Source organism: Etheostoma spectabile, chromosome 9 (genome assembly GCF_008692095.1).
Source record: "Etheostoma spectabile isolate EspeVRDwgs_2016 chromosome 9, UIUC_Espe_1.0, whole genome shotgun sequence".
Classification (NCBI taxonomy): Eukaryota; Metazoa; Chordata; class Actinopteri; order Perciformes; family Percidae; genus Etheostoma; species Etheostoma spectabile.
Genome location: NC_045741.1, coordinates 21,200,790 through 21,225,838, shown reverse-complemented (window position 1 = coordinate 21,225,838; position 25,049 = coordinate 21,200,790). Strand labels below are relative to the sequence as shown.

The 25,049-nt window shown below is 40.1% G+C and overlaps 3 protein-coding genes and 1 long non-coding RNA gene across 5 annotated transcripts in view; 2 read left to right on the top strand and 2 right to left on the bottom strand.

The window, feature by feature from the left end:
• Positions 1 to 533: 533 nt before the first annotated feature.
• lsm7 (LSM7 homolog, U6 small nuclear RNA and mRNA degradation associated) lies at positions 534 to 3,523 on the bottom strand. Its single transcript, XM_032525761.1, has 4 exons — positions 3,432 to 3,523; positions 3,076 to 3,166; positions 2,877 to 2,948; positions 534 to 759 (listed from the first exon to the last, which is right to left on the bottom strand). The coding sequence occupies exons 1-4, from the start codon at positions 3,435 to 3,437 to the stop codon at positions 617 to 619; spliced, it is 312 nt and encodes a 103-aa protein (XP_032381652.1). The 5' UTR covers positions 3,438 to 3,523; the 3' UTR covers positions 534 to 616.
• A 271-nt stretch (positions 3,524 to 3,794) lies between these two features.
• Positions 3,795 to 6,062, top strand: LOC116695479 (kelch-like protein 23). The gene is made up of 3 exons (XM_032525758.1): positions 3,795 to 4,773; positions 5,006 to 5,417; positions 5,611 to 6,062. The coding sequence occupies exons 1-3, from the start codon at positions 3,795 to 3,797 to the stop codon at positions 5,912 to 5,914; spliced, it is 1,695 nt and encodes a 564-aa protein (XP_032381649.1). The 3' UTR covers positions 5,915 to 6,062.
• Positions 6,063 to 7,689: 1,627 nt separating this feature from the next.
• Positions 7,690 to 21,150, bottom strand: LOC116695480 (ceramide synthase 2). Of its 2 annotated transcripts, none has more exons than XM_032525759.1 (11): positions 20,904 to 21,150; positions 19,772 to 19,948; positions 16,076 to 16,193; positions 13,189 to 13,307; positions 12,913 to 12,970; positions 12,645 to 12,695; positions 10,843 to 10,935; positions 10,302 to 10,430; positions 8,682 to 8,788; positions 8,184 to 8,340; positions 7,690 to 8,086 (listed from the first exon to the last, which is right to left on the bottom strand). In XM_032525759.1, the coding sequence occupies exons 2-11, from the start codon at positions 19,945 to 19,947 to the stop codon at positions 7,886 to 7,888; spliced, it is 1,209 nt and encodes a 402-aa protein (XP_032381650.1). In that variant the 5' UTR covers position 19,948; positions 20,904 to 21,150; the 3' UTR covers positions 7,690 to 7,885. The 2 variants fall into 2 exon arrangements, with proteins under 2 accessions (XP_032381650.1, XP_032381651.1); XM_032525760.1 differs by lacking the exon at positions 20,904 to 21,150 and adding an exon at positions 20,776 to 20,796.
• The window catches only part of LOC116695482 (uncharacterized), an 18,978-nt gene continuing 12,554 nt past the window's right edge, over positions 18,626 to 25,049 (top strand). Inside the window, exon 1 of the long non-coding RNA XR_004333467.1 lies at positions 18,626 to 18,708. This is a non-coding gene — a long non-coding RNA (uncharacterized LOC116695482). The remainder of the gene's footprint in view (positions 18,709 to 25,049) is intronic.

Here is a 25,049-nt window from a genome sequence, read left to right as displayed (position 1 = left end):
GAGAGCAGTTATGACAAATGTCTCTTTGTCAGTGGACCGACGGACACGGAAGCGCGCACACACGCGCGCGCTTCAATTTGAAGATTCTACAACGTAGGCCATTTGTTAAGTACGATCCAGAAACGTCTGACTTTGGTATTAGGAGCCAAGCGTGCAGACTTTTGTATGTTTCGGTAAAAATAAACGGTACAAACTACGCACTTTTGAAAGAAAATACTTATGCACCCATAAATATGTACAAAAACGAGAGAGAACAAAATGTCAACACTCATACATACATACTCATTTTATTTTTTTTATCAAAAACAAAGAATAATAAAAAGTTTCTTTTTGTGGATAAAAAAAAAAATGGTACTGTTAACACTTCCCAAACTTGTGGGCTCTTTACAACTCAAATCTTTGCAAAATTGCACACCACAGACAGAAAAAAGTGAAGTGCTTTCATGTGTCCTTTTGCTGGTCAACTTATGATTTTTAACAATTTTGCTTTGTGGGACGCATTATTACCGTTCTGTTTTTGAAAAATGAAAAACAAAAAAACTCCACAAAATGTTCAAGTGTGTGCATGGTTGTATTTGTGTGTGAGAATGTAACTCAGCGAGTGACAGGCTGTGTGTTAGCCATCCTGTTGCTGTATGAACGGGTTTGGTATAGCCTCCATGCCGTCCTGGGGACAGATTAGCACTACGGAGGTTCCTCTACAGACCACCAGCCCTAGCTGCCTGGTGTCTTCTGTCAGCTTCAGCTGGTCATCTGGATCTGCACAGACAAAGGTTACAGACAAGTATTCAACTTTACATGTCACATAAGTTAAGATTAATTTTAATGAACGTGTCTTATTAAAAAATTAAAGTACCTGGTGGAATTTGACTACTAGTAGCGCTACTTTCATTTCAAATCTTTATTTAAAACTTGGTGCCCATTGAGGGAGACCTTTATTTTCAATGGGGCCCGGGTGAACCGCTACGGAATTCTTAGTTCAGTCTCATGCACATGGATGACACAATGCACAGTCTTGCCAAACTTTTCACACTATTCCACTTTTGTAAAGGTGGCAGTAACATGCCAACAAGCGCAGCAATGAACCAGAAAATGTATTGCAGACTGCTAGCACTTAAACAATGTTAATGGAGGTTTCAAAATATCATCTTTGCAAACGTTTTATGAGGAAGAGAATCAATTTGGTAACACTGCATGTAAAGTTTGTTCAGAAGAAAACTACTTCCGGTGTCCCTTAACAAACATCTCTTGGGGTGCATCGCATGTCTCTTATTTGATTGCTCCTCTGCAGAACCGGAAGTTGTTCTGTCCCCAAGAGAAGAGCCCCATGTGTACAATCTGATTTAAAAATTAAACACAATCAGCCATTTCCCTCACCAAGCACATGACATTCTCAGACAAATCTGACTTATGTACTGACCACAAACTATTGAGTCATAAAATATCCGCATCATTTGTTCAAATTGCTACTGCTTGTCATAAATTAAAATGTAGGCGTAAACCTACTCAATGATGAACAGCAAAAGTGTTAGTAGTGCTTCGGTCCCTTTGGTCTTGAGGGCTGCCTGCTAAAAGTTCTGGGAGTCACCAGAACTTCCGTAAGGCTTCAACAGTCCATAACTAATAAATACATTCAGAAATGAAACCATGTAAATAGGGCAGTGGATGATAACAGGTAAAGGTGACACAGTCCAAAACCAGGCAACTTCATTTAACAGTCATGTTTTGAGTTAAAAGCGACATACTGCTAAATAGACATCATATACCTACTTCTACTTTTGTTTGGTAGACTGGACACTAGGGCTGCACAATATATTGTTTTTTTTTATCATCATAGCAGTATCAACTGCTGTACTACTGGACTTTAAAATGTAAAATTTATATAAATGTCTTTTTTGGTGCCTTTTATATTAAAATTAATATTCAATTAAAGAATGTTGGTAACTTTTCACTTTAATATCTGTTGATGTATTGCGTGTAATAGCGTTTCCACATAATCACATACTTTCCTCATATCATGCAGCCTTACTGGACACCGCAATAACATAGACACCTTTCGTGATAATCCATACTACTATTCCAGAGTTTAGATATTTGTTTACCCTTTGAAAATAGTGTTTTCTGTTGGGCAGCCCTCAGTGGATGGGATAAGAGCATAATTTAGGTCAATGACAGGGCACTGATGACTAGTTTGGTTTCAGGTTGAGGGAAATGGAAACATTAAAAGGGGACACAAGGAGCGTCTCATGTCGGTTAAACTGCCTCTTCCACTTTCCTCCCTTTCTCACGTGTCCCTCTCACTGAGGAAATCACGGGATGAGAGAGGCAACAAAGAAATGTGTGTTTAGAGGGATGAGACGTCCTCTGAAGTGTCACACTGATTCGTCAGCTGTATTGGCGGAATTCAGCTGTATAGCTTCCGGGAAGGCTGCTCGTGTGTAACCTCACCTATAGCTTCTCGATGCTCGCACCTGCCCCAGGGCAGAAATAGAGAAAAAGAGCTTTGATACAGCCTTTACTGGAGGAGGGGCAGAACAACTTCCGGTTCAGCCGAGGACCAAGGAGTCAAGGAGCTATCAAGTGGCCATGAGATGTAGCCACATACTTTTGGCAAGACACCAGGTTATACATATTTGGTGGAGTCTAGTAGTATGTATGAATATTTCTTTTCTCCCAGTCTGACAAATCTCTCCATACAGTTTCCTTTTGCCCGTTGGAGATAAACAAATGTACAGTGTCATGTTGCACATAATGATATTGTTGTTGCACATAATGACATTTCCCACGAAAATGTTTCTTTATCGCATTCAGCTCACTTACGAGCCCAAACTTTTGCCACTTCAGATTTTTTATTTCCTGCAGAGTTTGTGACTTACCGCGCATGTACTCGATTGTGCCATCCAGCACCAGGTTCAACAGAGGATCAAAACCCTTCAGGACCCCGCTAGCTGAGAGGGAAATACACCGAATAAAGTTTGCATTAGGCCGTATCAATTCAATGGGAAAGATGCGTTTCAACCGGCTAAATATGTTAGCAATAAATTAGCGTATTATCTTCAGGATTAAGCCTCCTACCTTCTCGTCCTCCTTGAAACTTTACACGAATCGACTTGTCAATGTATTTTGACAGGTCGAAGATGCTCTCCTTTTTCTTCTTATCTTTATCCTACACAGAAAAAGAGGCACATTTGTTTGTAAGTCACACGTAGCTAAGCTAGCCTCACACAAACACTGACTTAGCCTAAGGTTAGCTTCTGTGGCTAGCCAAGTTAGCGAATGTAAGAAAAACTCCACGCTACTTTCGAATATCTCTTCTACGTCTCAGGTCATATTGTGAACAAACAGTTACTGGCTAAAGACGCCCATGAGAATCTTAATGCGTTCAAAGATAAAAAGATGTTTAAATTAAAACGCAAACCAAACGAACTCACCGCCATGTTTTAGCTGTGTGACACGGAAGTTAAACTGTGATCTCAGAAGTGTTCCACCAATCAAATCGTTGAGCGCCTGTAGCTGACGTCATTAGTTTATTGTTTGTTAGTTTGTTGTCTCTATTATTAATTTAATAACAGCAGAAAAGGATTAGAGTTTAATAATCAAACAAGTAGTGTTTATTTATAAGCCACTGTCCTCTCCGTTGTGTAAATAGCATTTATTTTTCAAACTGACCTCCTTTTCCTTGTGTTTAGCCAGCAGCCAGTCAGGGGGAAAGTCTATTAATAACACCAGTTGGTGTGCTGTAAACTAGAACGAGGACGAGGCACTGTGCAGAAGACGGTTGGTGTGGCTGTGACATGGCCTGCAGAGCCGACACTGAGATAAAACCTCAGAGCTTTAAATTCACAGTTCTCTCTGAACAGATAAACAAACTAGAGGCGGACAAATCTGCTTCATGTGTCTCTGCGCCTGATGTAATACCTGATGCTATCCTTTGTGTAGAAGGAGAGAGTTTTTATGTCAACCGTAAACAACTGTCCCTCCAGAGTCCCTACTTCAGGGCTCTGTTTTTTGGCTGTGGCCTAGAGAGCAGCAAAAGGAAAGTGGAGCTACAAGGTGTGAGTCTTCAGCATTTCAGGGTTTTGATGGAACACAGCAAGACATCCAAACTAGCTCTGGACAGAAAAAATGTTTTGGGGATCCTTGAGACCGCAGACTTTTTACAACTGGAGCGAGCCAGGCTGCTGTGCTGCAAGTTCTTGGAGCGTGAGCTACACCTTAGTAACTGTTTGGGAATGATGGCCTACGCCTGGCAGCTGGGCTGCACTCAGCTCTACACCACAGCTCGACAGGTGGTGCTAACACACTTCTCTGCTGTTGTTGCTGAAGAGGACTTCCTGTCCCTGCCTAAGGAGACTGTAGCAGACCTTCTTGCCTGTGATGACCTGGCCATCCATAAAGATGATGTTGCCCTGGACGCCACCCTACGCTGGGTGTCATTTGACCCTAAACGAGAGGAACATTTTCTGGAGCTCATTCAGCTGGTGAGGCCTGAGTCGCTTTCTTTACCATTTATCACTGATCTTTTAACCAAAATGAAAAGCTGTGACCCTAGAGCCAAGCTCATCTGCCTGCTGAATGAACATTTCCCGGCATCTTGGTCAATGGGGAGGTCAATGACGAGGACCAGGGCCAGAGACACCCTCTTTGTCCTAGGTGGACCTCACGATCAGGAGCAGCAGTCACTTTACCAGTTTCACCCACTCAGTGGTAGATGGCAGCACTGTCCACCTTTGCAGAGGAAGAACCTCACACAGTACTCGGTAGCTGCAGTAGGTAATGGTTTGATGTGAATGATAGTGATTAAGATGAGGGTAATAATGAAACTGATGATAAGTGAAGGAATGAATATGCATCATATCTCATGTGGAGTGTGTAAATGCATCTCAATCTGTCTTTCTTCTTACATTAAATGCCAAATAGCACAACACAGGTATGTTGAATACCTTAGAATCATTTATTTCCTAGCGTTACATTTTCTTGATTTTGTGATTGACTCGTTATGCAGGAGACAATGTGGTTGTGACTGGCGGCTACTTCCGGGATGTGCTGTGGTTTAGTGTGGACTGGGTCAGGATATACGAATGTGGGAACCAGCGCTGGGTGGATGGGCCGGCCCTGCAGAAGTCCAGGCACAGCCACTGCTCCATTGGGCTGGACTCTGTACTGTACGTCCTAGGGGGCAGCATGGATGAAGGGCTTGTGGACGATGTGGAAAGGCTGGTCCTGGGGTCGGAGGAGGGTTGGGAGGGGGTCAGCCCAATGGTTAGGGCTGTGGAGAGGGCAGCCACTGCTGCTCTGGGGTCGTGTATCTACGTGGCGTGTGGCCTGGATGAAAACGGGGAAGTGTACGGTGGAATTCAGAGGTACACGGTGAAGGAGGATCAGTGGGATGTGGTCTCCTATTCTCTATTTCCACGGTGAGTGAATTGTCAAAAGTGCACAACTCTTCACCTTTCTTTCTCAACACCAACTATTTCTTTTAAGAAATTGTTTTTATTTTTTGTTTCATATATTTCATTTTTAATTTTTAAATAGCTTCTCCTTTCCATCTTAGTTAGCAGGGTTATTATGTGAAAATAAACCTCTTTTTTTTTCCCAACCCTTTCACAGATATGACCTAGTTGCCACAGAGCTCAACGGCGCCCTCTACCTGTTTGGAGGCAAAGCTTTGCGTTTTGACGTAGAGACAGAGGAGTGGACTGTGCTGGAGGAGGAATGTCTGGACAGGAAGTTCTTCTGTGGCTGCATAACAGTGAACGGCCAGATATATTTGGTCAGCGAGAGGAAGAGTAACAAAGCATTCCCAAACATGGTGCTGATGGATCCTTACATAGACACTTACATTGAGGTTGATGATGCCATACCCTGCCCTGTGCCCCTCCGAGGGTGCGTCACCATGAGAATGGTCGTGTGATTTGACTCAATGAAAATGCATTAATCTCTTCCACATAACACTATTTTTGGTTATGTATATGCGTATGTTAGATGTGTTGAGCACTTCACAAGTAGATTTCTATGTAAGAGGTCATGATTTGGTTGAAGAAAATAAGAAATGAAATAAAAAGCTGTTTCATTAAAAGGAAATCGGAAAAATTGATTGAATTAACACATACTTCAACTGAAAATAAGACAGCAGTTATTCAATAGAAGTAATTTATTAAAACTTTCCAACTGGCCACACAATCAATGAAGCATCCGTGTGCAGTCATAAGTGAACAGTCAAGTGTTACTTTCTTGGAAACTGACATACCCCTGGTTTGATCACTTGATCATGTGTGGTCCCCAGTGCTGTTAAGTTCCTGTTCAGAGACAGACACACGTTTCTACTCTAACCACTTATCTTGAAGAGTTGCTCTCACTAACTTGTAAAAATGTAACACTAGTTTTGGGTAGTGAATGTCCTACTGTGTATGAGTGTACTGTAGTTTGATGGTTTCTGAACAAGATCTCTGTGCTGTACTGTCTAGAGCTAAGCTTGGAAACACTTTACAGACATTGAGCACCATCTTCCGCTGTGTGAAAAATACATGTTAAAATCCAAGTGACCTCTTGTTCCTAGCAGTCTGGTCTAGTGATATAAACACATGCCATATTTTTATTAAAATCATAAAATCCTTACATTTAATCAGAGCTATAAAGCATTTGACCTTTGTAGATTATTTTGCTATCTATAGTATCTCACATTTCCCTAATGCCCATCTGTGTGCACCACGTACCAGCCGCTGCCGCACCAACATTTCAAGCTAAACATTAAAAACCGTCACAGTAAAACCTTTCCAGTGATGGCAATCCTACTTACACACAGAGCTTAATATTAAGTGTTTGTCACGGGAAAGTGTAAAAACATCAGCCAAGGCACAGAAATAAAGTCCAGTTCAGCAAACCTTAACCAAAAAACCTCAATGAGAAATCATGCTGCTTTTCACCATGTTATTCAAAGTAGAAAAACAAACAAAACACACACTCACATACTTGTGGTTTAGGTCCTTATTTTTAGGAGCAGTCATCTTTTTTGGTAAAAGCATCATTCATATCAGACATGGAGAGTGCTTTCTCTACAAGGATACATTCTTCTTTTTGCACCAGGGGGCGCCATATTTCTTCTAAGAAGTGAGTTTAAACCTAAATCAAATCCTATCACAGAAAATATATAACTTTAAGGGACTTATGCAGTAGTCTTTTAGATTCTGTCACAAATTGCAACAACATAAAATGTACATGTTCATAAAAAATAGATAAATGAAGTGGTTAATCAACAGATTTACTACAATCAATAGTCTTTAATAGTCTATGTTCAATCAACTGTACCGTGTATGTGAAAGCAAAGCAAGGAGAGTGAATTACTATTACGTTCTAGCTTAGGTTCGCTGTCTTAAACATATTATTTTAGATTAGAACAGTTTGAATGTGTGTAAAACACATTTTGTTTTCCTTGTTTACCAAAGAATGGATAAATGCATCATAGCACAGGTCTGGAACTTGTATTCTTACGTATTTACAAACTAGTTATTATAATACAATGAAAACAAACAGCATAAACACAAAATATGCAAAAACACATATTATTTGTTGTTCAGGAAATTTCACTCCTTGTTTTGCCATATATAATTTACCAGTACGCAGTGGTATGGGTAACAGTAATGATGGCGTTTCTTCCTAATCCCACACTGGTAGCGCAGATTAACAATCATCTGTGCATCTTCACCTTCTTTTTTTGAAGATAAGCAGGATGCAGACCAACCCTTGTCTGAAATCATCAGTGGACTCCGTGGGATGTACACAAGCCATGTGTGTGTATCATAAGTCAGAAATTAGTTAATCACCAATAGGCAGAAAGGGTAAATAATACAATCTTCTGGTAAGACTCGTTTGACGTGTAAGGAGATTATCTGGCTTTGGGCAGTCTGCTGTTTATGTTCCTCTGGTTGGTCAGGTTGTTCAGGACACAGTTGTTAGCCAGTGATGCCAGTTTGGAGTTGATTGCACCCTTTCTTTGCTCCCAGCTGCACTCGTCCCCTTCTTCCTCGGCCTCCTCCTCTTCATCGTCCACCTCACTTTCCTCATCGCTACGTTCGTCACGCTCCACCTATGAAGAAAACAATGTATTATAAAAACAAACAAGTTTTGGTCCAAAATTGACAGCACTCATTTCCCGTTCCCTTTTAATTTATTACTCTTCTCACCTTGCCCAAGAACACAAATTTGTAGACCATGCGCAGGATGAGATTAGCCCAGAAGATGTGCAAGGCTTGCAGCACTAACAGAAGGGCATTGAAGAAATAATAACCAAAGAAGGGCTGGAAGAATTCCACAGACACCACCAAGGTTGTGTGGATCACTCTGCAAAACAAACACAGTTTTAGTATCGCAAATCTTGAAAGGTTTAGAGCCTTTTGACTCAGGTTTATCAACTCTTAGATAGGGACTTTAGACCTGCTGCTATTAGGTAAGAAACCAGTGATGTCAGGTTAATGGGAGAGAGAATAGGGCAAAGATGCATGAGGAAAAACAAGATAACATGGAGTTGCTTGCTGCAGAACAGAGCAGATCCTTAACAGGTTTAACGTTAGTACACACATACAGGAACTACAAAAACAAGTGCAGTGTATGATGCAATATACAGTATACATATTATATATAACACGTGTAAAAGTTGGGAGAAAACAGAAAACCTATTTTACCTGCATGGAAACACCACCAGCCTCGTCACCAAGAAGACCAGAGAGAAGATGACAAACAGCGAGTCGCACGTCTTCGTCCAGCCAGCATAGTGAAGCATCTTGGCAGACTTTCAGACGAAAAAGTGCCTCTCATTTATCCAAACACTTACATCTTACAGCTTACATCTATGATGAATTTCTACATACAATCCAAGGCTTTTCTCTGATATTGTTCCAGAGCAACTTACAGTGAGTCAACAAGCCTGACAGCCTTTTAGCTACGGGATAGTCTCCCTAACTACGTACTGTACGTACCTTGCTGTCTTGCTTTGTTATGCTTGGCTTTATCAGATAACATCTCTACCGTTCACTCAAAGATTCAATTGACAGAAATTATGACAAAGGAAGATTTTTTGAAAAATGTAAAACAAAAAGAAATACTTCAAAATGAGATCTCCAACATTTAAACCTAATATTATCAAATGAGTGGCAGGACAGAGATGAATTAATTCAGGCAATAAAGTTCACAATAGACTTTCACAAGCCAAAATGTAATTGAATCATAATCTGTAACTATTAATTGTAACAGTTATCAATTAATATTATATAATACTCAGAAACATGTTTGGCTGTGCAGGAGTTACTGGCTGAATATAATTATACGTCGTCCATTCCTGACTTTCATCAAAAGCCAGACGCCTGAGGTCACATATAGCTCTACATATTTACTCAGCTCTGAAATGACAGTGGCAATCGGGATTTTCAGATACTATCAGTGCAATGTTACACCCAGGAAAATCAGCCTCATAAAACCACAATGGAACAATGAAACCATTGTTTTGCTGAGGGAAAAGAACAACCAGAAAGGATATTTTCACCATAGACCATAATGCTTTTTTATGTGCCTTTTCATACCGGACGTAGGTTTATAATGTGCCAGGGTGTAAAAAAAACTTCCGTAATAAATACACACAATGGGTGTATTCAAGGCAAGTTCTCTGTGACCTTTGTGCACTGTTTTTGGCATTTCAAAGCATGTGCGTTAATTCAACTTTCAGAACATTTTAGCGATGCATGTCCGCATTCCTTCTTCTCCAACTTTAATGTGCCCTGCCACACAAAACCATTTTTACTTGCATTTTTTTTTTAAATATGAGGTCCATATATGTTTGTGTTATGTTGTGAATGTAAAAAGGAACTGCAACCTCCTTTGTCAGCTTTGGTCAATGAAAAGAAATAAGCGGAGAAATCCGGACAAATACAAAAGCTGGTCAGTCTGATGTCATGTTGCCTGAGCTCATTACTATTCATGAGCTCGCCCAGTTCTGCTGGGTAAAGAATGCTGATAGCTAGGCTCTAAATTGGCTAGCTGTTAGCCAATCATAGTCAAGCAGCTTAGCTTGTTGAATATCAATGACAACTGGCCCAAATCGAGTCTTCCTGCAGGCTTCCTTTACCACGCTAGAATGGCTTGATACAAAGTAACCAAGGTTTTGTTTTCACAAAAAATGTTGCAGAGTCAATGGTAGAACTTCAGACATTACCACAAAGTAATTAAATATGTGTGGCAGGGCAGCTTTAAAGTACACCATTGAATGAATGAATAACTTCATGCAGATGGAAATTCATGTGATCTTTTACCTCGAGGAGAAAGTCGGAAGAATCGTGCACCAGCATCACCAGCGTGCCAACCCTCACGTAGTTGGCACAGTAGGAGAAACCGATGAGGAATATGGTGGCGATGTGATGAATGACCTGCTCCTTGAAGTCCTGGAACGCACACAGAGACCACACAGTAGGAAGATGTATAGTAGCATAACTAAGTCTTCAGCAGCTCTCCGTCTGCAGTCTTGTTCGTCAGTTGTGTCCAAATATTGGAAAGGCAGATTTTCATGTTGTTTGGAGTGATTTGTGGTTGTGTTTGAAGTTCAGATATCTTTGGTCAGCAGTATGGAACTGTTGGTGAAACCATCTTAGTTTTTTTTCCTACACTGAATTTAGGAAGTTTCCTAAGAAAGCTGCAGGAGCAACAGCAGCAGCAGCAAGCATCTCAAACTGTTTCCTTAAAACACAGAAGCATGAAATTATTTAGTGTAATTTTTGTATTGAACTTAGCAATACAGACAGCCTAACTGAATAGTTTAGAGCACAAGATCCCTGAAAATCAATCAATCAAACTCACTTTTCGCTTGATGTCCACAGAGACGCACAGAAGCAGCGACAAATAGAAGCCCATTTCCAACATGTAATACCAGTAATGAGTCTCGGCCACGGGCTGAAGAATGAGAGGAAGAGAGAAACAATGAGTCCAAATTTACATTTAGTGGTATGTGGCTGAACAGAACAGAAGCATTTCCATCATCCTGCTTATCTGTGAAGCATCATGAAAGCATATTGTACTGTATGTTGAAGCATGTTCAGGCAGCAAAACATCTAAACACATTTTGAGAAAGTCTTGCCAGTTTTGCAAAAGCGTATGTTGTTCAACTAGATGTTCAAAAAGCTACAAGAGGAGAATGAACTGATATTGCAAAGCGACTTGGCCCCTCAAGCATGTGTGTGCTGAGAAAGATCTGAAGATTATTTTTTAGGGGGGGAGGGAGTTGGAGGTAATAGGACCCCCAAATGCACCCTTTGTCCTAAAACTGCCCGGGATTCCACAGGACTGAGCATTAACAGCTTCCGCCTGTGTGGTTGGTTTGTGTGTGTGTGTGTGTGTGTGTGTGTGTGTGTGTGTGTGTGTGTATGTGTGTGATTCCAACATATTATTAGCAAATATACTTTAAATCCCCACTGATGATTACTGGCCAATAGATAAGGTAGTCACTAAGGCAGCCATCTACAGACACAGTTCATCCCAAAGGTTGACCATTCCACATGTGTGTTTAACGTTAAAACATGATTTATAAAAGCATGCCAACAAGTGTTAGGCTATTTGAATAGCTTAGTGTTCTATGCCAAACAGTTATCTAAAAATGCTTTAGACTGCCCTAAAAGTTATTGTACGATCAGTTTATTATGCAACTTCATTTTATACAGTATATGTGGTAGGGGGTCCCTAATCCATCTCTCTTTCAGTTAAGCGGTCCTTGGCATAAAAACGTTGAAGACCCCTGATCTAGAACATAATGCAGCCTGTAATAAAAGTGTTTTTTATTCAAAGAGAGTGGTGGTATACTATCTCAAATCAAAACATAACATGCATTCATAGTCTGCAGCAACACAATGGTAGGAAGTAGACCGAAGAATTTAAAAACATCCTTTCTCTCTGTCAGAGACCTTAGAAGACCTTAGACTAAAAGATCGACAGCAGTGTTGCCTGCAGAGCTGTGATCAGTCAAACTGCAGATACAGAGAGATGCGGCTTTGCATTTTTTCAAGTGTTCTGTTTGAGGCCCCACCTGTCTTCTACACAGGCTAAAATCCTTGTTTTGTTTAGTTCCTCTTAGGTATTGTTTTTCCTACTCACTTTTCTTTTAAAGGTGTTAGCATACATCCCAGTTGTGCTTGAAACAAGATTGATAATGGTATAACTAGGGCTGCATATAGACAACATTTATTGTCGCTACCAATAAATCTGTAACCTATTGTCAGATAATTGATTTTTTACTCTACAAATTGTCTGGAAATAGTAAAAAATGCCCATTACAAGCTCAAAAAGGCTAAAGTAATGTTTTTAAATGGCATGTCCAACAGTCAAAAGATATTCCATTTACAATCACATGAAATGAAGAAAAGGAGCAAAATCTTAATCAATCAATCTACTTATTATTATGACCCTTTTCTGATGTATCTAAATGAAAAGGCAACACAGTAATCGAGAGTAAAATAGCAAAGTTTTTCCTGGCATGTCTGGAATGAAAGATATCACATCAATTTTCTTTCTAAAAGGCTAGATTGTCTCTTGAAATCCTCCCTGATAATGATCAACAGTTCAAATTTACCTTAAAACTTTCATTCCAAATCATGCTATGTCCTACTCACCTGCTTGGGATAACCCCTCCAACACTCTCTGTGATCCCAGAACCACGAAGTCTGGAAGATCAAACAATCATCAGTCTTCACAGGATACAAACTACAGCCTCATAAGCAAATAAAGTTATACAGTGTGTGACTATGACACCATATGGAATTATTAAAATGTGTATATATATCACTACTCACATCCAATAACAAGTCCCATTGTTATTCCTTCACATTGTAATAACTGTAATCAATAAGGAAGGCGACTAAAAGCGACTAACAGACTTACATTAATTAAAGAGCCGAGCCCTGCAGTGAACGACGCAAGGTAGAAGACAAAACGCCAGCTGCACAGATAAAAAATAAACATCAAACATTTTTAAGGGACTATGGTATAAATTCAGTTACTGAATTTGTTTTAGTAGGAACAAATAGAAGAAATGTCAAAGAGGCATGTTGTACAGCAGTACTGTATATTCACATGAATATGAAACGTTTCATTCCAACATGCTGAATTTTAGTGATGTGTTGTGTGTGCTGTGTGTTTAAGAAAACAAAAACTCACGAGGCCTCGCAGAACTTTTTGGTGTTGCTGGGTCGGTCCTGGTGCCTTCTATGTCTGAACCAGGTCTGGATCTTTCTCTGGGAAAGTCCACACTGCTTACTCAAGCTCACCAACTCACTCTGAACACACAGAAACACAAAATACATATTTACACATACAGTATAGGTGCACGCATACAGGGTTGGACTTCATTTTTGCATTTGAGACAATGGCAAATAAATGTTTTATGCTGCTGGCTGCCGGCTCCTGTCTCAATCCCGGAGATGCAATATTTTAAATATAATACGTTGTTAGCAGAGATGGCAAAAGTACTCACTTCCCGTACTCAAGTAGAAGTACAGATAATTGTGTTAAAAAATACTCTGGTAAAAGTAGAAGTACTGATTTAACTTCTTTACTCAAGTAAAAGTAACAAAGTACAGGCTTGGAAATTTACTTAAAGTATAAAAGTAAAAGTAGCCTTGCGAATGACAAAGCTGCCTGGACCAGACAGACGTTACTAGAGAGCACGCTGAGAAGCTACAGTGGACATGGAATAAAGGTTCTTTATATGCCATTGGCCACATTTTAAATGGCTGTCTGCCAACAGGCCTAAAACATTTAACTTATTTATTGTGACAGAGACTGGGACTCCAGGTTAATAAGATTCTGACCGAGTAGCAAGATAGGAATTCAAGTGGGATTTTGTGAGACGTCTGTGTATATTCCCATCCAATTAGATTCAATTTGGTATTGATGACACAAAAATAATAACCTACTCCAGTGAAATTATTTGAAATTTAGCGAGGACTAGATTAGGACTGTACTTAAAGCTGATTCTGGTTTCCAACTTGGCCCCAGGTGTGTCTGTTAAAACACAGACGGAGACAACTTCTCTCTGTTGATGCTTTATTACAATCAAGCATCAGTGTAAACATGGGCGTGGGTAGCTCTGCTATGACTGTGTGTGTGGTATTAAAAGAAATAAATAACATTGTAAAGGCTACCAAACACAATGCATAGGAATCACATATGCTAGTAAATAATAACAATAAACCCACTATTAATTACATTATCTTAATGAGCAAGGACGTTCAACAATCGCCATTATATCGAATCAACAGCCAGGTGTAACCTAGCTAACAGGTGATGAACACAAACAAGCTAACTTTTAAATTTGCAAGAACTATAGACCAATACAACAACAAGCTTAAATAAACTGACAACATTAGTTATACGACTTAAAGAGGCACACACATGATCTCAGCTGACTATCCTCCGGACAGCTAGTCTCTTTTTCTTTTCTCTCACTTTTTTCTCTATGTGACGTGTGCGCCCGCTCGCGGTGTGATGCGCGTGTCCGCGCCGTTCTCTGACATACACTCACAATCACACCTGATAGACGACATTTAGTACAACACTAAAGTAACGAGCCAATTTTGTAAAATGTAAGGAGCAGAAAGTACCGATATTCACGTTAAGATGTAAGGAGTAAAAGGAAAAAGTTGCCAAAAAAATAAATAGTAAAGTAAAGTAAAACTATCTGAAAAATCTACTTGAGTACAGTAACGAAGTATTTGTACTTCGTTACTTCCCATCTCTGGTTGCTAGCCCGAGCTCCTTACTGAGCTCTCTGACAGTTGTGTTTTAACTTTATTACAGGAAAATGCTGATTATACAAGCTGCATATTTGACCTTTCAAAAAGAAGGATTCCTACAATGATAAATGTGCAGTATCTGAACATTTGTTCTGTGCTGACGAGCCTGGAACAAGACTACTGTTCCCTGCTCTCACTTTCTGCATCCTGATCCTTTATTCACGGTTGTGGCTCTGCAAAAATGTCCTAGTGCTAGAGGAAACCTAATTACTTTTAATACAAAACAACAACACTCACAGCTTTCCATGTATTTCTATTTCCATGTGTAACACTCTATATACTCTACATTTGAAGCCAACAATACTGTGGGTGCAACATTTTCTCCTGACTGTGTTATGCAAATGCTTGCATCTTACTGTGCAAATAAATATCGTACTACACTGTCTACTCTTTCATGTCCCTGGAGTTTAGATGGCAGAACAATGAAGGCATCAGCGGCAGCTGCAGGCTAAATGGAAGTAGATTATTTGAAAATAAATCTGAGCACACAGACATACATGCACATGAACGTACACTTGCACATGCATAGGCACACAACACAGAACACAGCTCATTGAGCGGTGCATTTTAATTTTAATATGTCAAGTCATGTGCAGAGCAGCACATGAACATCAGTGTTGCAGTGCCAAATGAAACCAAAAGGATGGTGGTGATTTCCATGTGAACCTACCCTTCTCTGTCTTCTATTCTCTGTCTACACCTGTTTCCTGATTTAGGGAAAATAATAAAACTTTCTCTGCACATGAAACAATTATCAATGAATGTCATTATAAAGTGATGACGTAGTTATTGTGTGAGATGCAAAGGTTATCTAACACTTCTGATTAGCAGTTTCACAAAAGAAAAAGATGGCATAAAAAAGTGATAGTGAGAACAGAGAGCACACTGATGTTGGAGCTGTTTAAAGTCTCTTTATACAACATTCAAAATCCAGTAGATGAGCAACAGCCTCTCAGACCTCTTTTCACTCTACATTTTGGTTTGCAAATGTATGCAAACCTCCATATGTTTGCATTAGAAAATCATGCATTTACCTTCACTGGTCTTGACTATTAGAAACACTATAAGCATTAGAGTGAGGCTTGTGCTGCACAGTCCTGTTAAGCTTTGCATCTACTCTGCAGGTTATACAGCATCTCTGTGGGATAATACAGTAGTTTGACATAAAGAACTGCTTTCAGACCCTCAGACAGTTTGATCTCCTCCCGCTGTAGAGTGTGTTTGTGTGTGTGGGGGGGTGTAATACGAACTTGCAATGGTTGCCCACTGTTCTGTTTGTAGAAGGTCTCCAGCTTTGGGATGGAAGCGGCTTGAATCCTAATCCGGTCCTTCACGTTAAAATGTTTGCTTAATGGAACGGCGATGAGCCTGAGGGGACAGAGAACATTAGAGAAAAGAATAAATGTTTTTTCCATAAAAACTTCAATCTTGATAGTACAGTCAACTGGATTATAATTCCAAAGGGATTAATGTCAGATGACATCAACAGCTGTCCAATGTGCTCCAACCAAAGTTCAGTAAACAGTAATGGCAACAAGTTCACTCATTATGATGCTCCTGACAGCATGTAGAGCCACTCCCATGGCTGTATTGTGACATTTGGCCAGACGGCCTTTGCCATTAGCTGATATGGCATCAAGAGACACTTGATCTGCATGTGTTCTTGTGTGTGTGTGTGTTACAGAGGGAGGGAGACAAAGGGAAAGAAAGAGGACAATGTGAGTATAAAAGCCCTCGGAAAGATGTTTTCATTCATGTGTGTGTGTGCATAATCACATGTGTGTAACTCTACCTCAGAGATAATAATCCCGAAGTGGGCAGGGAAAGAAAGCGTTACACAGAGAAAAACATTGTCTCTGGTTACAGGAACCTCCAACACACCTCGACACACACACACACACACACACACACACACACACACACACACACACACACACACACACACACACACACACACACACACACACACACACACACACACACACACACACACACACACACACACACGGGAAACAGCTGCTGCCCAGGATGATCAAATTAATATACACCTTTTCACCTTCCAGCTGACTGACCTCCACCACAACAACTAACATTTGGACCTCAAACTACTCATACACCCACCACTAACACACACAGGTACATGCTGGTATTCAGCACATGCTGAGCCCTCCTCTGCTAGTAATACATCTGTTGTTACTACTCTAATAAATATCCAATGAAGGAACAAATTAAGCTTTAAGCCAAACAATGATACTAACTGTACACAGCTCATGCCAAACAAGCTCACAAGTTTAAGTTTAACTTTAGGACAGATAATATAGTAGCTGATAAGGGAAAGTATGCAAACAAGTCTCCTATCTGTTTATCCATCACATCACATTCTCAATTCCTTTCCTGCTACCAGCAAAAAGAAGTTAGGTTAACTTTCCTGCCAATTTACAATTTCCACAATACAAGCGTTCCTGAGCCACTTGATCTTTGTTTCAAACAACTAATGCAACTCGTGAAAAAAACCCAAAGTTATTTACGGTAAGCCCAGCTTATTCACCCATACACTTACAAACTCTCACGTGCGCATCCACACATGCATACAACACAACCACCCAATGAGAAACTAAAACCAAAAAAACAAGGAAAAACACTCTTTTTGCCTTTTCATAGACACAAAACAACCCAGCCCCCATATCCATATACTGTACAATACATAGTAAAACATGACATGGCAAATTTATCTCATGCAGAAAAAATTAGCCTGTAATAGTTTATATACATATGACAACCTCACCCCATCAGAACTTCTTTTATTGGTGCAGAAAAGTCGCAAAGTGTGCACAAAAAATATTCTGTAAAAAAGAAAATTTCATACTTGAATGCCATTATGTTTATTTTGTGTGCCCATCTGTCCTTTCCCCTGGTGAATACCCACTGGTTGGTATCTCTCTACAAGAGGTTGTTGTGAATCATCACAGCATCAATAGCCATTCAACATCAGAAACTTGAGTTAAGCCCACCAGCTGAAGTTTGCTTTAAACCTACATCACCTAAAAGAAACCACCATTTTCATAACAGTTATTATCCTCCCTTTCCTCCAACATACACTTGACATTTTATAAGGCCGATCCTAGTCCCTCTGAGAGGAAGAGGGCTTTTCACACAGCTAAAAACTATCCAGTCTTGATTCCTGCCTCCCACTGCATGTCTGATCTATACCATCCATCTCCTGGATCTAATGAAGGGTAAAGGAGCCATTTTGCTGAGGAACACAGGCGGTTTAGCAGGCTAAAAACCAGCCAGTCAACCGGCCACGCAGACAGCCAGCATGACCAGTGCTAAGAGTAAAGACACACACAATGTGTTTAAACATTTGCTTTCACCTGGCGACAGACTCAAGTCCCAGTCTCTGTTAAAGGGGTTATAGAATGCAAAAATAATTTTACCTTGCCATAGTTGAATAACGACAGTTTGGTGGGTAAATAGGACATACATAGTACCTCAAAATCCCATTGACACCTCTATCCTCTGCAAATCTCACAATTTGAAACTGCCTCTGAAAACGGGCAGATGTCAACGAGCCACATAGTTGATGTCAACTATGTGGCTCCTTCTTATTTGGCTCTGGTCTCTATCTTAGTCACGCCCCACAATTTACATAGGCTACACCACTGATCTGAGATCAGGTAGTCTTCTGAATAGGTCGCGCAGATCTCAGAAATTGTATACAAGGTTCATCTGCAATTTCATCACTAAATTCACTTCTGCGACTTTTTATGCAAGAAATCACTATATAGAGGTCAAAATATCAAATATGTGCCGTATTACAAAAATTAATGGCTAATTGTAAATTTTGTCCGACTCTGTGACGGAGTTCAGCGGCCGGCAGCCTGTGACGCCCTATACCCACGCAAAGTCACCGTTTCTGGGTTACTGGACTACCAAACGCCACTGCCCTGACAAAGCTGTTGTTACACCCGCAACCTCTTACCACAGATTCCAGTTAATCTTATAATGGATATGTGTGTTGAGTTATTTAAACGATGGGGAAAATAAACGCCTCTTGTCAGAGTCTCATTGATATAGGAGCTGGTTGGAGCAATGAGAGCTAGCTAGCCTCCTCCTAACAAAACCTCTGAAATTCCCAAAAATTCATTAAATTGAAATCGGACAAAAGTGTTAGCTTTGTAAGACCTTATGGTAGCTGTGATATACATTCCGTAATGAAATTCAAAGTGTAAATATACTATAATCATGCCAAAGGTGTAGAGGTGATCTTTCACCAATGGATCGAATGGGACACATAGCTATAGCTAGCAGCTCCTCCTAACAAGACCCCTGAAATTCACAAAAATGTATTAAATGCAAAATGAACAAAGTGTTAGCTTTGTAAGACCTTACGGTAGCTGTGATATACATGCCGTGACAAAATTCAAACTGTAAATATACTATAGTTATGCTGAAAGTGTACCCGGGGTCTGTGAAAGACCACAATTTTCGTAAAACGTCACATATATGACCTTATTATAGTTGATTTCTTGCATAAAAACTCTCAAAAGTGAATTTAGTAACATAAATAGAAGACAAACAATGTAAAACATTACAGTGTCTAAATTATATGACCTGCTGTCTTGTCTTCACTGTGAGCATGTGTTTGTGTGTGTGAGATTGCTTCACTCAACCAATTAGCATGCAGCTCATCAAAATATTCATGAGCAGACCATATAAGACAGAACACCTTTCCTTTCAATCCAGGCCCAAACAACAGGGTGGCATCAGGACCAATATAACAGCACCAGGGCAATTTTCAGCAAATTTCCACCACACATATTAAAAAACGTACTGCTTCAGCAAGTCAAACACAGCATATGTCAAAGTTAATGATAAAAACAAAAAAGTAGATCTTGAATCTGTGATTTCATGGTCTAACTCGGATGGAGGCAGGTGTGTCTCACCTCTCAAAGACAATTCTGAGGGCTATAAAGGCAAAGGCCAGTGGCAAGGTGTAGATGAGATCCCTGGGTAGAGGGAAACGACCCTCGTCTTCCTTCATCTCAATGTCCTGCCAGCGGATGCCAGGAGGAAGCCAGTACTCTTCCTGCCAAAGCCACTCATTTAACAGGGCCTCCATCCTGAGAGAGAAGGAGAATGTTTCATGTGAGTGTTTGTCGAGCTCCAGAGCAGACCTAACTGTTAAAACATTGATGCCTTATTCATATTGATGCCAATCAGCAGCGGAAACCCTCAAAATCTGACCTTTAAGGGGCAGGGAACAAAGCAGCCTCTTGCATGTTCACACACACACACACACACACACACACACACACACACACACACACACACACAACGTTAATCTGCAGTTTGTTTTCTTGATTTATTGATCTGATTAATTAGCTGTTGGACTATACAAATATCAGAAAATAGGGAAAAATGCAGTCCAAACCCATCAGTTTACGTTATGACAAAATAAAGCAGCCAATCATCACATTTGAGGAGCTGAAACAGAAGATATTCGACATCACGTATTCATTAGTTTAGCAAGGAGACAACAAGGAAAAATAACAGTAGGCTACATTACAGCATAATACATAACAAAATACAAATCACCAGATAAAACACACACACACACACACACACACACACACACACACACACAAACACACACACACACACACACGATTATGTGATTATGAAACCACATGCTCACAGCTGATCGATAGGAGTTTAAAAGCTGCTTCTCATCGCGTCACATTATGCGGCCAATTGATAATAGCGGTACGGATGATAGCGTGAGTAAAGCCTCGATGCAGCCTCCCTGCAAAACCAACCAAAACACCCAACGAGGCACAACCACAGACACATAAATCAGGTTATATATTAAAAACACGGCAGTTAGCCAACTATTAATAATAATCCCATAAAGTCTGGTAGCCACAGGAAGCCTCTCACGTCCCCCTACCGTCGAAAAGCCTGGAGCCGAACAGCCCTTTCATCAAACAGCCTGCCTTTTTAATCACATGTCAGAAACACCATAAAATCGCTCCATCATTGTTACATGACACAGTACAAAAGCGACACGGCGGTTACCTGTCCGCGCTCCTGTGATGGAGATGAGAAGCGCACAGCAGCAAATGACAGAGTTACGCAACCTGCTTCAGCTGTGGGCGGGGAGAGGCACGCGCTGTTTTCATCGTCATCTTCTTGGGTTTTGTGTGTCACCCTGCATGAGAAAAGGCTAGGTAGCCATATCTCACCAGCCAAGACTGCAGGAGCTAAGCATCTATATGCTTTTTAGGTGACCAAGCACGAGGATGCGGGAACCAGGGCTGTGCCGCAGGGCTGTGGAACCCTATTGTTTTTTTGAAGGTTTTTTTACTTTTCCATCGTTCTTCTCTGTGTAAAACTGCAGCCCAAGAGCCTAAACCGTACATGGTGGTGCTGTGCCATTTTCAGGACCGGTCCAAAACTCCGCAAAAACTTCAGCCGCAAAGAATTTCACCACTAGGTGGCGCTATAGCAGAAAAAACGCGTTTGGCCCTATAACTCCCAAACCGTACATGGGAAATATAAAAACCATATATCCACGGGTTCCCTGAACCCTACTTAATCTCATGATATAGGCCACGCCCATTTCCGCCTTGACTTTAATGTGTGAAAAAACACAATTTATTAAAAAAAAACTTTTTCGAACTCCTCCTAGACCGTGCAATGGATCTGCACCAAACTTGGCACATAGCATCTCCAGACCGACGTGACAAAAAGTTGTATAAAGATTTTTTATAGAATAAACATTTTGCATATTACGCACAAACAAATTTGTGTAGGTAACTATGAAAACACCAACTTTGTCATATCTCGGCCAAAATAAATGCTGTCAAAGCCAAACTTTAGATTATTCCTTGTTATGACCCTCTGAGGCTAAAACAAATTTCACAAAAAATGTCCAGGGGGCTCAACAAATACAAAAAGTTTATATCTCATGAACCGCTCATCCGAATTTTACAAAATTTAATGGGTACCATCTAGGGCCACTCCTGAGGCGGTCCTTAGAATGGGCTACTGATTGGTTCAAGTGGGCGTGGCCAATGGCCAACGTTTGGGTTAACCATTTAAACTGAAGTGAATTACTTAAAATTAACAGTGTAGATGTACAATGGGTATCTGACCTGACATACCAAATATTACACATGTGGACCACTAGGTGGGGCTACAATGACGTCAAACATGTTTTTGCCTGTAATGCCTACATTATACATCACACATTAAAACTCTTCACATCCCTGTGTTCACTACTTCAAGCTGAGTCACATGATATAGGCCACCCCCAACTCTGATTATTGATTGAAGATGGGCCATTAAGGGGCGCTATAATCAACGTTTGTTGGTTTTAGCAAAAAACTCTATGCATTTAAATGGGGAAATTTGTAATTGCAATATCTCTGCAACAGTAAATGCTATCAACACAAAATCCGTGAAGAATGTTTGGCATGCCGCCCAGTGACTCTGTACCAAATTTGGTAAATATAAGCCATTAGGGGGCGCTATAATCAACATAGATTGTTTTGGGCCATTTTATCCCTTCTCAGGTTGAGTGCTTCATACGTGATGCTAAACAACACTTCTGATTCATAACTGTGTAACTTAATAATTTAACTAGTAGAAACGTACTGTCTTTTGGAGCTAAAAGCTAACAGTGTCCCCGTTCTACTGATGTCTTTGTGGTCTTTCTATCCCTTACAGAAGGTTTTTTATCCAGCCTAGAAGCCCAGAGTTTTTCGGGGACATTGTTCTATTAACCCGTACTGTTACATGCACCTGTCCATGTTTCCTGACGTTTGCCCCCCCCCCCACTGTTTTGCTTTGGGTTCCACTTTCATGCGCTCCTAGGGTCGTTGGGGCCGACTTGCGCGGGGAGGCTTGGACCCAGTTGTAACTGCTTGCAGTTCTAGTTTCAAATTTACTTTTATTTCCTATTATGCATATTTGGCTGTTATTAATGAGCCATGGACATTTATGGAGAAAATCACAGCAGCCTGAATGATGTCCTATTTCCCTCTGATTCCACTCCATAAGGCAAGCAGAGGGAAATAAATCCAAGTCAGTGATTTCATCAATGATTTCTTTGTAGAATAACTATGCTTGTTTAAAGCATTGCTTTATAGTAGTGCACGAAAAAAAAGGTAGCAATACACTTTGCAACATAGAGAATTGAAGGTGTCATAGAATTATATCAGGATTTTTCAGAATACACACAACAGAAAAGAACGTACTGGGAAGTAATAAGAGTAAATTATTATGTGATATATTTTATTAAGTAGGCTACATCATACAGTACATTTACAACAGAAGTAATAGGGGATATTACTTGGGTACCATTAGTATTTACCAGAATACTTTCAACAGTCATGTTTTTTTCATTACCAATTTATCAAGTTTGTTTTTTGTTTGGTTATCATCATGGAGGAAACGACACGTTTTCACTGTACTGGAGGGATTCAGGAAATTACTTCATATTTCCCGTCTCTCATTTCAGTAATCACATAAAGGTCAGGTTAAGAATGTTATGGTTCAGAGTGGAACTCACATGATGCTGCTTTTCATACCAATCACAGTACATACAGAGAAGAGAAAATCCCACACAGTAGTTTTTTTAGGCAGATAATATAAGCTATACACACTTTCCTTTCTCTTTGTATTACAAAAAAACCTAAGCGTTGAATCCTGATGTTAAGTGTAGATGCACATAGTGATGGGATTTACAGTAATGCTGTATGTGACTGACATTCATGTAATGAAAATCAACAAATTTGACTTCTTATACAGACAAAGTCACCACCTTATACAGTTATATTCCTGGCTTGCTGCTTTTGTCATAAATTGTTCAAACCATTTACTCAAGGGTGTAGATGTAGGTGTAGGAATAAAGAAATAGTGGCCTATAGCCTACCATGTAATGTTTAACCTCTTTAGGTAATAAAGTAAGAGGTGTTATTCCAGGTATTCCCCTTACACTGCCAATGACTGGCAGTTTTATCTCTGCCCAATTTGCTTCTGTAAATGCAATGCAACCCAGTCTCACAGCAGTTTGTGAGATGATCCCATTATTTAATCTAATGATCCGTGTACCCAAACATATTCATGTTGTTAGCCTAGAGGAATCTATAGAACAGCCTGGACAATGAATGCAGGATATTCAGTGTTATCGTAGATCTGTGAGTAGGCCACTGGGAGATTTCTGTCAGCACCACTTCCCAAGTTGTTCAATTTGTGGATGCCAGCCGGTAAATTTAACTTCAGTGTAGTGCTCTGCAGTGCAACAGACCGCACCACCTGTGCCCATAGTTACAATGTGATCTTTAATTTAATGGTCTGCTTGGCCTCTTTCTGTTTGTGTGTGTGTGTGTGTGTGTGTGTGTGTGTGTGTGTGCAATAAAGTTGTCCAGGTGTTGCTAGAGTTTGGACTTATTTAGACTGCTCTATCTAAACTAATGTGTCTTGTTTGTCCTTAGTTGGCAGGGCCTGTTTAGGTCTAAGTGACCATGAGCTGGAGTTGAATGTGATTCAGACAGAACATGTGACTGATGATGCAGCTATGATGGAGAGATCAAGAGAATTTTCTTGAAATTCCTGAAAATATGCGTGACAGGTTCTGCAAGAGGTTAATTACATACTATAGTGTTGCGGCAACCAGTGAAAGTCGACTTACACGCAGTCATGCTCAAATATGCGAATGGAAAGTCTATTTTACTTCCTTGTCATACACTCAGGGTTTAGTGAATTTCCTTAAAGTAAGCCTTAGCAAATCTATTGTATATAATTATGTTATTGATGTGGAATGTATGCTGTCTGGACTACTAGCAGGTTACCTCATTTAGTGGATCAGGCTGGTAGACCCTTAACACACACATACAGATGTCAACATTACACAGGCAATTAAAAGAACCAAAACCAATTTAATAATTGATATTCCGCAACATTTTAAAACAGGAGTAATGCAAAAAGTGAAATTAAAACTTATGGTTTGTAGAGAGGGTTTTGACAACCACTAAGTTAATTTCCTGTTTTATGGCCAATCACAACAACAGATGCACAAACATGGTACAGCAGGTAAGGTGATAAATATGAATTAAATTGCTGAACATACAGAGCACCATGCAAAAACAATTTGGATAGAAATACAGCAAGTAAGAATATACACAGCGTGAAAATGGTAAGCAAAGTGAAACAAGGCTA